This window comes from Scyliorhinus torazame, chromosome 8 (genome assembly GCF_047496885.1).
Source record: "Scyliorhinus torazame isolate Kashiwa2021f chromosome 8, sScyTor2.1, whole genome shotgun sequence".
NCBI lineage: Eukaryota > Metazoa > Chordata > Chondrichthyes > Carcharhiniformes > Scyliorhinidae > Scyliorhinus > Scyliorhinus torazame.
The window spans coordinates 139,055,729-139,071,972 of NC_092714.1; the positions used below are offsets into that span (position 1 = coordinate 139,055,729).

Consider the following 16,244-nt stretch of genomic DNA (forward strand, 5'->3'; position numbering starts at 1 on the left):
GTTCTTTATCTTGCCCCGCTGTGCATTATCGAACATGAAGGCCACCGACCGTTGCTCAGTGAGGAGAGTGAATCTCCTGCCGGCCAGGTAATGCCTCCAATGCCGCACAGCTTCTACTATGGCCTGGGCCTCCTTTTCAACTGAGGAATGGCAGATTCCTGAAGCGTGGAGGGTGCGTGAGAAGAAGGCTACGGGTCTGCCCGCTTGGTTGAGGGTGGCCGCCAGAGCTACGTCGGACGCGTCGCTCTCGACTTGGAAGGGGAGCGACTCGTTGATGGCATGCATCGTGGCCTTTGCGATGTCCGCTTTGATGCGGCTGAAGGCATGGTGGGCCTCCGTCGACAGGGGAAAAACCATGGATTGGATTAGCGGGCGGGCCTTGTCCGCATAGTTGGGGACCCACTGGGCATAATAAGAGAAAAATCCCAGGCAGCGTTTCAGGGCCTTGGAGCAGTGAGGGAGGGAGAACTCCATTATGGGACGCATGCGTTCAGGGTCTGGGCCTATAACTCCATCATGCACTACGTAGCCGAGGATGGCTACACGGTCGGTGCTGAACACGCATTTATCCTTGTTATATGTAAGGTTAAGGATCTTTGCGGTATGGAGGAATTTCCGGAGGTTGGTGGTCGTGGTCCTGCTGGTCGTGGCCGCAGATGGTGACATTATCGAGGTACGGAAACGTGGCCCGCAAACCGTACCGGTCAATCATTCGATCCATCTCCCGTTGGAAGACCGAGACTCCATTAGTGACACCGAAGGGAACCTTTAGGAAGTGGTAGAGCCGCCCATCTGCTTCAAAAGCAGTCGCTAGGGCGGATGGGGAGCTGGTGGTAGGCGGACTTTAGATCCACCATGGAAAAGACCTTGTATTGTGCGATCCTGTTGACCAGATCGGATATGTGGGGGAGAGGGTACGCGTCAAGCTGCGTACACCTGATGATGGTCTGGCTATAATCGATGACCATCCTATGCTTCTCCCCAGTCTTTACAACCACTACTTGAGCTCTTCAGGGACTGTTGCTAGTCTCAATGACACCTTCCCTCAGTAATTGCTGGATCTCTGACCTAATAAAGGTCCGACCCTGGGCACTGTACCATCTGCACCTGGTGGCGACGGGTTTGCAATCCGGGGTGAGGTTCGCAAACAGGGAAGGCGGATCGACCTTGAGGGTCGTGAGGCCGCAGACAGTGAGGGGGGGGGGGGTATAGGGCCGCCGAATTTAAAGGTTAAGCTTTGGAGGTTGCATTGAAAATCTAACCCTAGGAGTGTGGCAGCGCAGAGGTGGGGAAGGACGTAGAGCCGGTAATTTTTAAACTCCCTTGCCTGGACCGTGAGGTTCGCTATGCAGAACCCCTTGATCTCCACTGAATGGGACCCGGAGGCCAGGGAGATTTTTTGGTTAACTGGGTGAACGGAAAGAGAACAGCGCCTTACCGTGTTGGGGTGTATGAAGCTCTCCATGCTCCCAGAGTCGATCAGACAGGATGTTTCATGCCCATTGATGAGCACGGTCGTCGTTGCAGTCGAGAGTGTTCGGGGCCGAGATTGGTCCAGGGTCACCGAGGCTAGTCGTGGCAGAAGTTGGATGTTCTCCTCGGGCGGTGTGTGGTCATCCGAGTCGGGATCCTGAGAGTCCAGTAAAGATGGCGTTGCCCACTGGTCGCACATGGCTGTGGGTGCACAAGATGGCGGCACCGATCCATCACACGTGGTGTCCGAGAGACAAGATGGCGGCGCCCGGAGGCCACCCGTGGCCCTGAAGGAGGAAGATGGCGGCGCCCGCTGGCCGCATGTGGCCCATGGAGAGGGTTGTGGTGGCTGTCCCGATTCGCCTCCGGAGACCGCAGCAACCGCCCGGGTCTGGCATACCGCCATGAAGTGGCCCTTTTTGCCGTATTCTTTGCAGAGGGATGAGTGGGCCGGACAGCAATGTCAGTGGTGCTTGGCTTGCCTGCAAAAATAGCAGCGGGGCCCCCCGGGGTTGCCTGGCAGTCTCGCAGCACAAGCTTGTGGGGGGATGGGGGATGCATCGGAGTCGGTCGCGGGGGGATTCCACGCTGCCCAAGGGGCTGCCGTGAGGTTGGGGACGTAAGCGCGGGTGTTTCGGGAGGCCACATCCAGGGAGCTAGCAAGGGCCCATGCCTCCTTGAGGCCTAGTGTCTCTTTCACCAGCAATCGCTGGCGGATTTGGGAGGACAGCATACCTGCAACAAATGCGTCCTGGATCAAAAGTTCTGTGTGGTCGCTGGCCGAATCTTGCGGGCAGTTACAGTTCCTCCCCAACACCAGGAGCACATGGTAGAACTCCTCCAGCGATTCCCCAGGGATTTGTCGCCTCGTCACTAGTAGATGTCGGGCGTAGACCTGGTTTACAGGGCGAATATAGTGTCCCTTCAGCAGATTCATTGTGGCCTTGAAATCGTCCGCATCCTCGATGAGAGTGTAGATCTCTGGGCTCACCCTCGAGTGCAGAACTTGCATTTTCTGGTTCTCTGTGGGTGTAATTGTGGCCATCTTAAGATATCCATTGAAACACGCCAGCCAGTGCTTGAAGGTTGCCGCTGGGTTTGCCGCGTGGGGGCTGAGTTGCAGACACTCCGGCTTGATTCAGAGCTCCATTCTTTAAAATCTAGTGTAATAAATTGATGCTCGATCAATAACTCCAGAAGCGAGATTGGAGACAATTGAAGGCTTTATTACACTAGATGGTTCCCCCAGCAAGTCGGGTAGAGAAGGCAGCTGCTGGGGAGACACGGGCTCTTATACTCCGCCTTACTGGGCGGAACCAGCAGGCAGTCTTAACCAATGAAAATAGTACCTCCTACACCAATGGTCTTACAGCATTACAGGGTACCGTAATACCTCGAATACCGACTACCACAGAGTGTCTAGAACTTTACCACCTCTGAGTAATGATGACATTGTGAGAATAGAAGATTCAGGCAATTGGTACTTGAAGGTAGCACCTGGTTCCTACAATGTACAGACAGAGGAAAGGTTGGTTTTAAGAAGAAGTCATCTCGCACTCTTGAAAACCAGAGAAGACTTTCACAACAACGTGATGGATGACAAATCTACGTCAGAATCAACGTCAGCTGCAGTGTCAGATAGTTCAGCAGTTCCTGAGCATGATAATGTCATGGAGAACATTGAATCTACAAGTTCTGAGCAGCAAGGTCAAACTTTGAGAAGATCAACCAGAGTCAGAAGAAAACCTGATTGACTCAATTTGTAGATTTGGACTATTTGGACATACTATGCCTGCTGTTCTTGTGTATATATTATACTTATATATATATAAATATGCTAAACCAGTTTTAATTTTTAAAAAATTAATACTGTTAGACTCATAGGCACATGATATCACATGTATTTTCTTTCTTTTCATGTACAAAATGATCTGTTTGAGCTGCACACAGAAAAGTACTCGGTACACATGACAATAAACAAATCCAATCCAATGTAAAGATACAGATAATAACGTATTAATTTATTTCTAAAAGGAAAGCAGGTGTGGTGATATCATGGATGTTTTGTAATTCACAGACTGGCCACTAGGTGTCTCACTGGTATATAAGTGAATGTTAGAGTCAGGTGACCCCTCAGACTGGCAGGAGGAAGCTGAAGAGAGAGGTTGCTTGTGCTTGATCTTATGTTATTCATCTGTTGTTTTGTGTATAGTTTACCCACAGTTAATGTTAATAAATCATTTATAGCTTTAGCTACAAGTGTTCTTGTAATATAAATCAGGCCATCCAACAAGAACATTACAGTGAGTTAGGCTCAACCATCTTCAGTTGCTTCATCAATGACCTTCCCTCCATCTTACGGTCAGAAGTGAGACTGTTCGCTGATAATTACACCATTCAAAACTCCTTCAATACTAAACCAGACTGTGCTCATATGTAGCAAGACCGGGACAATATTCAGGCTTGGGCTGATAAATGGCAAGTAACATTTGTGCCATACAAGTGTAGGACAATGACCAACTCAAAAAATAGAGAATCTAATCATCTGTCCACGACATTCAATGACACTATCATTGCTGAATCCTCCACTATCAAATTTAGAGTACCCAATTCTTCTTTTTTTCCAATTAAGAGGCAATTTAGCGTGGCCAATCCACCTAACCTGCACATCTTTGGGTTGTGAGGGTGAGACCCACGCAAACACAGGGAGAATGTGCGAACTCCACATGGACAGTGACCGGGGCCAGATCAAACCCAGGTCCTCAGTGCCATGAGCAACAGTGCTAAGGAAGAAGGTTTTTTTCAATTGGGATGTTCTGCCCCTCAAATGGAACCTCATGAGATTACAGCATTGGTGGGAAATAGAGTAATAATAAAAGAGGAATGGGACAGCCAAGTCTAAATTACCTCCATCAAGGCCCTATCTGTAACAGAGTTTTAAATAAATGGCCATATAACAATATGCAAAAACAGTGAGTATTCAAGCAGCAATACATCATCTGGAATGAGAAAATTATGTTACAACTATAATGTTGAACTTCAGTATATTGAGGACAATGATGATAATTATTCTTTATAATGAGTCGCTCTCCTATGACATTGCAGAAAGTCATGAGCAGTCTACAGGTGAAAAGTGGGGTTAAAGGGCAAGAAGTAATTAACTGGTCCAGGGTGTGAACAAGCAGGCCTCACCCCATTTTCAAAATATGAGTATGATTTAAACATCTTCTATTTGTACAGAGTCTTTAATCATAGAAAAATCGTAGAATCACTACAATGCAGAAGGAGGCTAATTGGCCCATCGAGTCTGCATCGACTGTTCGAAAGACCACCCTACCGAGGCCCAATCCCCCACCCTAATCCTGTAACCACACTCAACCTTTGGACACTTAGGGGCAATTTAGCATGGCCAATCCACATCTTTGGATTGTGGGAGGAAACCAGAGCACCCGGAGGGTACCCACGCAGACACCGGGAGAATGTGCAAACTCAACACAGACAGTGACCTAAGGTCGGAATTGAACCTGGGTCCCTGGCACTGTGAGGGTGTAGTGCTAATCACTGTGCCACTGTGCCGCCCTAATGTGGAAAAACATCCCAAGATGCTTCACATGATCATTGGGAAACATAATTTAGCATTGAGTCACATAGGACGACATTAGGACAGATGATCAAAGGTTTAGCTAAAGAGGTAGGTTTTATGGAGTAATTTAGAGGGGGAGGGAGAGACGGAGAGGTTTAGGAAGAGAATTTCAGAGACTAGGGCTCAGGCAGATGAATGTACCAATATTGGTGTGATTAAAATCAAATATGTGCAAGAGGCCAGAATTGGAGGAGTGCAGTTTTCTTGGAAGATTGTAGAGGTAGAGGTGGTACAGAGATAAGAATGTGCAAAGCCATGGAGTAATTTGAAAACAAGGATGAGAATTGTAAAATGGACAGGTTGTCACACTGGGAGCCAATGTAAGTCAGTGAGCACAGAGGTGATGGTTAAATGGGACATGGTGCAAGTTAGGATATGGGCAGCAACGTTTTGGATAAACACATGTGGAAGGCCAGGAATGTATTAGAATAGTCAAGTCAAGTGATAACAAAGGTATGAATGAGTTTTTGGTCACAGAAGGGTTGAGGGAGGTGCAGAGATGATTGTTATGGAGGTGGAAGAAGGTAGTCTTGGCAATGGAGAGGCTCAACTGGGGTGGGGGGAGGGGGGGGGGGGGTCAAGTTAGACATCAAAGTTGTGAACTGATTGATTCAATCTCAGACCAGTACCAGACAGCAAAGAGGACAGAGTTTATAGCAGAGATGGAAGACAATAACTTCAATCTTCCCAATATTTAGTTGGAGGATATTTCTGCCTGCTTGATTTGGACAAGCAGCATGACATTTCGGAAACAGTGGAGTAGTCAAGAGAGGTGGTGGTAAAGTGGATGGAGCTGAAAGTTGTCCATGTGCATGTAGAACCTGATGCGCTTTCAAATGATACTGCCAAGGGATAGCATTTGGTGAGAAATAAAAGGGGATCAACAATAGATCCATTGGGGATCCAGAGGTAACGGTGTAGGGGCAAGAAGAGAGGCCATAGTGATTCTCTGAGTACCACAGGGCAGAATGTAATGGAACCAGACAAGGGCAGTCCGTACCCAGCTGGGCAATAGAGAAGTGTTGGAATGGAAATTTATAATGGAAATATTGAATGGAAGTGTGCACAGAGGTGAAGTAGGTTATGTGCAGTCTGAAATAGAAACAAAATGTTGGAGAGGAAGCCAAAATTAGGCAGCATCAGACAAGATATTGTACTGAAATACATTCATAATAATGAATCACTCTATTTATGTACTGCGGACTAGGCCATGTTATTCCTAACAGGGGTAGAGCGAGGTGCTCTGCTATGTGGAGTGCAGCTCACTCTGCTGGATTGAATGGTCCTGGGCTGGGTGCCGCCGCGGCGCACGCGCAGATGCGGCGTCCAGCCGGCAGTAATGGCGGCCTCGGAAAGAAGCACCAAGGACAAGCTGCTGGCTGTGCTGGATGATCTGGAAGTGCTGTGCCGGTAAGAGGCTGCTCCTGCTCTGGAGCGGATTGAAAAGATGGTTCGCTCTCCCACCTTCCGTGTCTGTTGTCTTTTGTTTTAAGGGTTTTCTGGCCCTTGGTTTCCCAACAGCCAGCGGCCTGTGAATATCTGGAACAGACGCTGGCGGGAGTGAGTGTAGAGTGTCGGAAATGCCCCATAAATGTTGGAAAGGGTGATTTCGGAGAGAGCGCTGGAAAATAGATAACGGGGAGGGAAAGATGTGCTGCGGCATCAGACTGTGTGATTGGGGGGAGGTGAGAATTGGGATTTGAAGTTCCTGAGGAAGCCAATGGAGCTGCTAAATGTTAGGATTATGGAAGTTTAGGCTTTGAACAGGTAAGAAGGATAGGTAGCTGGAGTGACAAGCAATAGTTTTAGTTTCAAAACATAACATGGAATTTAAAAAAAAAAATTGTTTTTATTCAAATTTTTCTTAAAACAAAATTTTACATAACCAATAACATAAAGGAGAAAATGTACCACAACAGGTGGTTATAGTCCATTTACAAAAGAAGAGTATACATATGGCAGCACCGTAGCTCAAGTGATTAGCACTGTGGCTTCACAGCGCTAGGGTCCCAGGTACGATTCCCTGCTGGGTCACTGTCTGTGCGGAGTCTGTACGTTCTCCCAGTGTCTGCGTGGGTTTCCTCCGGGTGCTCTGATTTCCTACCACAGTCCAAAGATGTGCGGGTTAGGTGGATTGGCCATGATAAATTGCTCTTAGTGACCAAAGGTTAGGAGGGGTTACTGGGTTCTGGGGATAGGGGGGAAGTGAGGGCTTAAGTGGGTCGGTGCAGACTCGATGGGCCGAATGGCCTCCTTCTGCACTATGTTCTATGTAAAAAAAATCTATGTATTCCATACACAGTTCCCCACCTATCCCCCCCCCCCCCCCCCCCCCAAAACCCGGATTGCTGCTGACCTTTCAATGTTCTGCCAGAAAGTCAAGTAACGGCTGCCACTGCCTGGAGAACCACGAGTCCCTCCACATTAACAAGATCCGTCTCCGGGCTACCAGGACGTCGGCCTCCTTCGCTTGCTGCACTCCCGGATCTTCCGACACCCTAAATATCGCTATCTCCGGACTCGGCTTTACCCGAGCGTCCAAGACCTTGGACATAGCCTTTGCAAAGCCCTGCCAGAATTCTTTAAGCGCTGGACATGCCCAGAACATATGGACATGGTTTGCTGGGCTTCCTGAGCATCTCGCACACCTGTCCTCCACCCCAAAGAACTTGCTCATTCTCGTTGTCGTCAAAGAACAAAGAAGTGTACAGCACAGGAACAGGCCCTTCGGCCCTCCAAGCCCGTGCCGACCATGCTGCCCGACTAAACTACAATCTTCTACACTTCCTGGGTCCGTATCCCTCTATTCCCATCCTATTCATGTATTTGTCAAGATGCCCCTTAAATGTCACTATCGTCCCTGCTTCCACCACCTCCTCCGGTAGCGAGTTCCAGGCACCCACTACCCTTGGCGTAAAAAACTTGCCTCGTACATCTACTCTAAACCTTGCCCCTCTCACCTTAAACCTATGCCCCCTAGTAATTGACCCCTCTACCCTGGGGAAAAGCCTCTAACAATCCACTCTGTCTATGCCCCTCATAATTTCGTAGACCTCTATCAGGTCGCCCCTCAACCTCCTTCGTTCCAGCGAGAACAAACCGAGTTTATTCAACCGCTCCTCATGTGTGCCCAGTGGACCACCTTAAACTGAATTAGGCTAAGCCTGGCACAAGATCCCGGATCTTCGTAGGGGCAGCACGGTAGCATGGTGGATAGCACAATTGCTTCACAGCTCCAGGGTCCCAGGTTCGATTTCGGCTTTGGTCACTCTGTGCGGAGTCTGCACATCCTCCCCGTGTGTGCGTGGGTTTCCTCCGGGTGCGCCGGTTTCCTCCCACAGTCCAAAGATGTGCAGGTTAGGTGGATTGGCCATGACAAATTGCCCTTGGTATCCAAAATTGCACTTAGTGTTGGGTGGGGTTACTGGGTTATAGGGATAGGGTGGAGGTGTGGATCTTGGGTAGGGTGCTCTTTCCAAGAGCCGGTGCAGACTCGATGGGCCAAATGGCTTCCTTCTGCCACTAAATTCTATGAAAGATGAGGAGGAATTAACCCTGCCTAGGGCATCAGCTCACAGGCCCTCATCCATCTCCTCCTCCCACTTGCCCTTCAGCTCCTCCACTGAGACTTCCTCTTGCAGTTCTTGGTATATGTCCGACACCTTCCCCATCCCTACCCAGATGCCAGAGACCACCCTGTCCTGTACCCTTGGGGAGGGGGGGGGGGGGTAGTAGCGGGAATGCCACCACCCGTTTCTTCAGAAAAGCGAGGACTTGGAGGTATCTAAAGGCATTCCCCGGGGGCAGACTAAATTTCTCCTCTAGCGCCTTCAAGCTAGGAAAAGTCCCATCTATAAACAGCTGCGCTCTAAGAACAGCCTTTTAACTCGCGGGGTCTTGCTTGCCCACACAAATCCCGTGATAATCCTGTTCACCCGCTTGAAGAAGGATTTGGATGAAGATGGGAAGGCACTGGAAGACGAACAGAAACATGGGAAGGACTGTCATTTTCATGGACTGCACCCTACCCGCCAGGGAAAGCGGGAGCATGTCCCACCTTTTGAAGTCTCCCTCCATCTGCTCTACCAGCCGAGATAGATTGAGCTTGTATAGGGTATCCCGATTCCTAGCCACCTGTATACCCAGGTACCGAAAGCTCCTCTCCACCCTCTTGAGCGGGAGCTCCGCCAGTCTCTCCTCCTGGCCCCTCGCATGGATCACAAATATCTCACTTTTCCCCACGTTCAACTTGTACCCAGAGAAACTCCCAAAGTCCTTTAGGATCCGCATGACCTCCCCCATCCCCTCTAGCGAGTCCAAAATATACAGGAGCAGGCCGTCTGCGTAGAGCGAAACACGATGCTCCCCCCCCCCCCCCCCCCCCCCCAAGGTCGTCTGCGTAGAGCGAAACACGATGTCCCCCCCAGTTTCTTGACGTCCTCAACGCCATGGCCAACGGCTCAATTGCCAGGGCAAATAGCAGCAGGGACAGGGGGCACCCCTGCCTCGTCCCTCGGTGCAGCCGGAAATACTCCGACCTTAGTCGGTTCGTGGACACACTTGCTACGGGGGCCTGGTACAGTAGTTTGACCCACCCTATGTATTCCTCACCAAATCTATTTAACGCTTCCCACAGGTACTCCCACTCCACCCGATCAAAGGCTTTCTCCGCATCCATTGCAGCCACTACTTCTGCGTCCCCCCCCTTCTGAGGGCATCATAATAATGTTTAGGAGCCTCCGCACGTTCGTGTCCAATTGCCTGCCCTTGACGAACCCTGTCTGATCCTCGTCAATCACCCCCGGGACACAGTCCTCTATTCCGGTGTCCAAGATCTTAGCCAGCAGTTTGTCATCTACATTTAGGAGCGATATCGGCCTGTAGGACCCACACTGCAACGGATCCTTGCCCCGCTTAAGGATGAGCAAGATCGAAGCCCGCGACATCGACGGGGGGAGGTTCCCCTCTCCTTGGCCTCGTTAAAGGTTCTTAGCAGGAGTGGGCTCAGCAGCTCTGAGAATTTCTTGTAGAATTCTACAGGGTAACCGTCCGGTCCCGGGGCCTTGCCCGACTGCATATTCTCCAAGCCCTAAACTATCTCCTCCAACTCAATCGGGGCCCCCAATCCCTCCACCAGCTCCTCGTCCACCCTTGGGAACCTCAATCGGTCCATAAATTGCTTCATCCCTTCCCTCCCCTCTGGAGGCTCTGATTCATACAGCTTGCAGTAGAACTCCTTGAAGACTCTGTTGATCTCTTCCGGGCTCAGGAACATGTTACCCACCTTATCCCTAACTCCCCCAATTTCCCTGGCCGCCTCCCTCGAAGTTGGTGCGCCAGCATCCTACTCGCTTTCTCCCCATACTCGTATACTGCCCCATTCACCTTCCTCAGCTGTGCCTTTGCTTTCCCTGTGGGCAGCAGGTTAAACTCCACCTGCAAACTCCGGCGCTCCTTTCGTAGCCCCTCCTCGGGGGTCTCCACGTACCTCCTGTCTACCCTGAGTATTTCTCCCACTAACCTCTCCGCTCTATCCTTCTTCTCTCTGTGGGACCTGAAAGAGATTAACTCCCCTCTAATAACTGCCTTCAAGGCCTCCCAGACCGTAGTCACTGTTACCTCTCCCGTATCGTTTGTTGTCACATCGTTTTGGATGCTCCTCGTAATCTGCCCACAGACCTCCTCATCCACCAATAGTCCCATGTCCAATCTCCAGAGAGGACGCTGCCCTCTCTCCGCCCCCAGTCTCAAGTCCGCCCAGTGCGGAGCATGGTCCGAGACCGCAATGGCCGAGTACTCTACCCCCTCCACCCCTGGGATTAGCTCCCTGCCCAACACGAAAAAAATCAATCCGAGAGTATGCTTTATGCACGTGGGAGAAGAAAGAGAACTCCTTTGCCCTTGGCCAAGCGAATCTCCACGGACAACATGGAAACATAAAGCTCCAGAGGATTTGTTCGAGGTCCGGTTGTGTGTTTTACTGAATAATGGTGCAGGGGATTGAAAATCTAATTCAGGGCGGCGGCACTCAGGATCTGGGGTCAGTGGAGAAGGCACAGGAAGGTGGAAGAAGCCTCAATGTGGACCCCGATACGCAACAATCACAGATTAAGGGCAAGTGGGAGGAGGAGCTAGGCAGGGAGCTGGATGTGGGCCTGTGGGCTGATGTCCTAAGCAGGGTTAATTTCTCCTCCTCATGTGCCAGGCTTAGCTTAATTCAGTTTAAGGTGGTCCATTGGGCACACATGACGGCAGCGAGAATGAGCAAGTTCTTTGGGATTGAGGATAGATGTGCGAGATGTGCGGGAAGCCCAGCGAACCATGTCCATATGTTCTGGGCATGTCCGGCTCTCTAAAAGGATTCTGGCAGGGATTCGCTAAGGCAATGTCCAAGATCCTAAACACGCGGGTGGTGCCGATTCCAGAGATAGCGATCTTTGGTGTGTCAGACGATCCGGGAGTTCAAGGTGGGGAAATGTTTTGTTTCGATAAAAACCTGAATAAAAATCATTTTATTAAAAAAAAAGAAAATCTAATTCAGCGGAAGAGTTCAAATTCCACCATGCTACTTTTAAGATTCTGGATTCAGTTTAAAATAAATATAATCTTGGTATCAGTGAAAACGACCATGAATCTGTCAGATTGTTGTAAAAACCTAACTATAGTTTTTTATTGATCTACCAATGATAGGGAAAGCTGTTAATTTTTAAAAATGTATTTTTCACATTCTATGCAGACATGGACGCTAGGAATTACATTTTTACTTAAGCCCTCCCTATTTTGACAACTTGATCAAATGCATTGTAAATACTTGTCTGAAAGAACAAATGACTGAGGCACGTGACAGTGCCACTGCTGAATTAGCTGAAGCCAATTAAACAGTCAAGATATGCACTTAGATGCGTGTTGCCACTTGTACCCGTGTTATCTTTGTCTGCTACTTTTCATAAAGCTGCATTTATTTATTTTTAAAAAATTATTTTTTCCAATCAATGGACAATTTAGTATGGCAATTTGAGTTGTGGGGGTGAGATCCATGCAAACACCAGGAGAATGTGTAAACTCCACACGGACAGTGACCCAGGGCTGGGGTCGAACCTGGGTCCTCCTTGCTGTGAGGCAGCCATGCTAACCACTAAGTCACCCTGCCGTCCTTTAAAGCTGTGTTTAAAGAACCATATTTTTCTTTTTAAAGAGAGAGGAATGTTGATAATTTTTTTTTCTTTAAATGTTTTTATTCTCCATTTTCACATTTTCTTTAAAATTTACACCCCACCAACAAACAGTAAACGGGAACAACAAACAGTAAACGGGAACAAATACAATGTCAATTGCCTTATCAACAACAACGATTCCATTCTTCCACCACCTCAAACAATGGCCCACCTGACAATACAAGCATCAAATAAAACAAACCTTCCCAAGGTGGGAACTAAAGAAAAGGAAAAAAGAAAAAGGAATCTGGAATCGCCTATGGTCACCATTGACATATACAGTCCCCCCCCCCCACTCCCAGACCCCCTCCCTCTACTTCCTCTTGTAAACTCCTCCCCCCAATCTCGGTTCCTTCCCCCAACTTTTCACCTCGGCTAGACTCACTAGGCTCCGATGACTGCAGGCCCCCCCCCTTCCTGTTCACTGGTCGGCTTAAACCGGCCAGCATGGAGGCCCCCGCATGGGTCTCCTCCCCCCCTTGCTCGGTCCCAGGAAAACCAAGAAATCCCCTTTAGCACACAACCCCCGCATACACACCCAAGCCCCAAAGAACTATCATTGCAAATGAAAGTCCCATCTCTTCCCTTGTCCAAATATATACAGCGTCGACTCATTTAGTACATATACCAACTCCAGTGAAAAAATAAAGTTACATGAGGCTACATCGGTACACGACCAATTCTCAATTCTGCCACAGTCCTTCTGCCTTCGCAAACTCCTCTGCTGCTTCTGCCGTCCCAAAATAAAAGTCCTTGGAATTATAGGTCACCCTCAACTTAGCTGGATATACAATGCCGCACTGCACCTTGCTAATGTACAGTGCCTTCTTCACCCGGCTGAAGGCAGCCCGCCTCCTCGCCAGCTCCACTGTAAAGTCCTGGTATATACGTATACCAGCTCCAGCCCACTGCACCATCCGCTTCTGCTTGGCCCAGCACAGGATTTTCTCCTTCATGCCATACCTACGGAAACACAGAGTTACTACTCTTGGCGGCTCACTCGCCTTTAGTATAGGCCTCCACGACCGATGAGCCCGATCCAGTTCATATCGGGAGGGATTGTCCCCCTCCCCCAATAGCTTCGCCAACATCGTGGCAAAATACTCTGTCGGCCTCAGGCCTTCCACCCCTTCGGGCAGACCCACAATCCTCAGATTCTGTCGCCTGAATCTGTTTTCCAGGTCTTCCATTTTGGCTTGCAGACCCTTGTTGGTCTCTATCACCCTCCGCAACTCCTTCCCCATCGAGGTGAGTTGATCACTGCTGCGATAATGCCTCTTCCACTTCCTTTAGCGTCTCACCTTGCTCCCGCACCTCCGCCACTGCGCTTGAAACCGCCGCCCTCACCGGGGCAATCGCCTCCTCCAACATCACTTTCAATACTGCTCCCATCTCCTTCTTCATCGTTTCCATGTGTTTTGTCAACATTTTCAAGTTCCACAGCCATCACCTTGGTCATTTCTTCTGCTGTGAGCGATGTGGCCTCCCATGGTGCTCCAGCCTCCACTTTCCTTACAGTTCCTGCCCTGATGTTTTCACTCACCGGTGGACCTTCGTTAACCCCCTTTTTCACGGCCGTTTTTCTCCCAAACTTGGACATTTCTCCTCCCTGTGCCTTCTTACAGCCTTTTCAGTCTCCATTGCCCCCGGGACCGGGAGCTAAAACTGTGAAATTCCTATTCCGAGCGGGAGCCCTCCAGTGTGCGGCTGCCTCCCGCCCACCGTCACTGGAAGTCTGCGAATGTTGATCATTTTTAAGTGATTTTCCTTTCTACGTTCTGCAGGTATTTATAAAAAAAAAAGCTCCGTCTGTTTAATTAACTATCCAATGCAAAGCTGGTCTATTCTCCTGGGAGTTGGACATTGCTTGTGATAAACAAAAGCTGAGGTGTAGCACGTCTGTTTTCATGACCAGACCGTGATTCTTGTTGCATATTTCCCCCGCAAAAATAATGATTCATCTTGGGTATTGGTGCACCCTCGCCACAACTGACCATTTATTAGGCTTTAGGATTTGACAGGCTGTTTGTCTTTTGAGAGAGAAAAAGGGAGCTACAGGGCAGTTAGTATAAGGAGGGGCCACCGCCATACTGAACATAACGGACTACTGCAAAGAAGTGTACCGCCAACTCAACAACCAGGAATTACTACAGACTGTTACCCGCAGATCCCACCAACTCAACAGACTGATCAAGACCTTTGATCCAGACCTTCAGAGCACCCTACGTGCTCTCATCCCACGTACTCCCCACGTTGGAGATCTCTACTGCCTCCCGAAAATACACAAGGTCAACACACCAGGTTGTCCTATCGTATCAGGCAATGGGACCCTGTGTGAGAACCTCTCTGGCTACATCGAGGGCATTTTGAAACCCATCGTACAAGGAACGCCCAGCTGCTGTTGCAATAGGGCGGACTTCTTACAGAAACGCATCACGCATGGACCAGTTGAACCAGGAACATTCCTCGTCACAATGGACGTCTCGGCACTTTACACCAGCATCCCCCATGACGATGGCATTGCTGCAACAGCCTCAGTACTCAACACCGACATTTGCCAATCTCCAGATGCAATTTTGCAACTCATCCGCTTCATTCTGGATCACAACGTCTTCACCTTCAACAGCATGTTCTCCATTCAGACACACGGAACAGCCAAGGGGACCAAATCCGCACCTCAATATGCCAACATCTTCATGCACAAGTTTGAACACGACCTCCTCACCGCACAGGACCTTCAACCGACGTTATACACCAGATACATCAATGACATATTTTTCCTTTGGACCCACGGCGAAGAATCACTGAAACGACTACACAATGACATCAATAAGTTCCATCCCACCATCAGACTCACCATGGGCTACTCTCCAAAATCAGTTGCATTCTTGGACACACTCATCTCCATCAAGGACTGTCACGTCAGCACTTCGCTTTACCGCAAGCCCACAGATAACCTCATTATGCTTCACTTTTCCAGCTTCCACCCTAAACACATTAAAGAAGCCATCCCCTATGGACAAGCCCTCCGTATACATAGGATCTGCTCCGACTAGGAGGAGCGTAACTGATATCTACAGACGCTGAAAGATGCCCCTGTACGAATGGGATCTGGTGCTTGATTCATCGATCGACAGTTCCAACGTGCCACAGCAAAGAACCGCACCGACCTCCTCCGAAGACGAACACGGGACACAACTGACGGAGTACCCTTCATCGTCCAGTACTTCCCCGGAGCGGAGAAACTAAAACATCTTCTTCGCAGCCTTCAACACGTCATCGATGAAGACAAACATCTTGCCAAGATCATCCCTACACCCCCACTACTTGCCCTCAAACAACCACGCAACCTCAAACAAACCATTGTTTGCAGCAAACTACCCAGCCTTCAGAACAGCGACCATAACATAACACAACCCTGCCATGGCAATCTCTGCAAGACGTGTCAGATCATCAACATGGGTACCACCATTACACGTGAGAACACCACCCACCAGGTACGTGGTACATACTCGTGCGACTCGGCCAACGTTGTCTACCTCACACGCTGCAGGAAAGGATGTCCCGAAGCGTGGTACGTTGGCGAGACCATGCAGACGCTGCGACAACGGATGATCGGACATCGCGCGACAATCGCCAGGCAGGAATGTTCCTTTCCAGTCGGGGAACACTTCAGCAGTCAAGGGCATTCAGCCTCTGATCTTCGGGTAAGCGTTCTCCAAGGCAGCCTTCAGGACGCGCGACAACGCAGAATCGCCGAGCAGAAACTTATATCCAAGTTCCGCACACGCGAGTACGACCACAACTGAGACCTTGAATTCATGTCGCATTACATTCAACCCCCATCATCTGGCCTGGGCTTGTGAAATCCTACCATCTGTCCTGGCTTGAGACAATTCACACCTCTTTAACCT

The 16,244-nt window shown here is 49.5% G+C and overlaps 1 protein-coding gene across 1 annotated transcript in view; it reads left to right on the forward strand.

The window, feature by feature from the left end:
• The first annotated feature begins 6,400 nt into the window (after positions 1-6,400).
• med4 (mediator complex subunit 4) overlaps positions 6,401-16,244 on the forward strand; it is a 52,906-nt gene continuing 43,062 nt past the window's right edge. Inside the window, exon 1 of the mRNA XM_072514255.1 lies at positions 6,401-6,526. Coding sequence (XP_072370356.1) covers positions 6,456-6,526 — 71 coding nt within the window. The 5' untranslated portion in view covers positions 6,401-6,455. The remainder of the gene's footprint in view (positions 6,527-16,244) is intronic.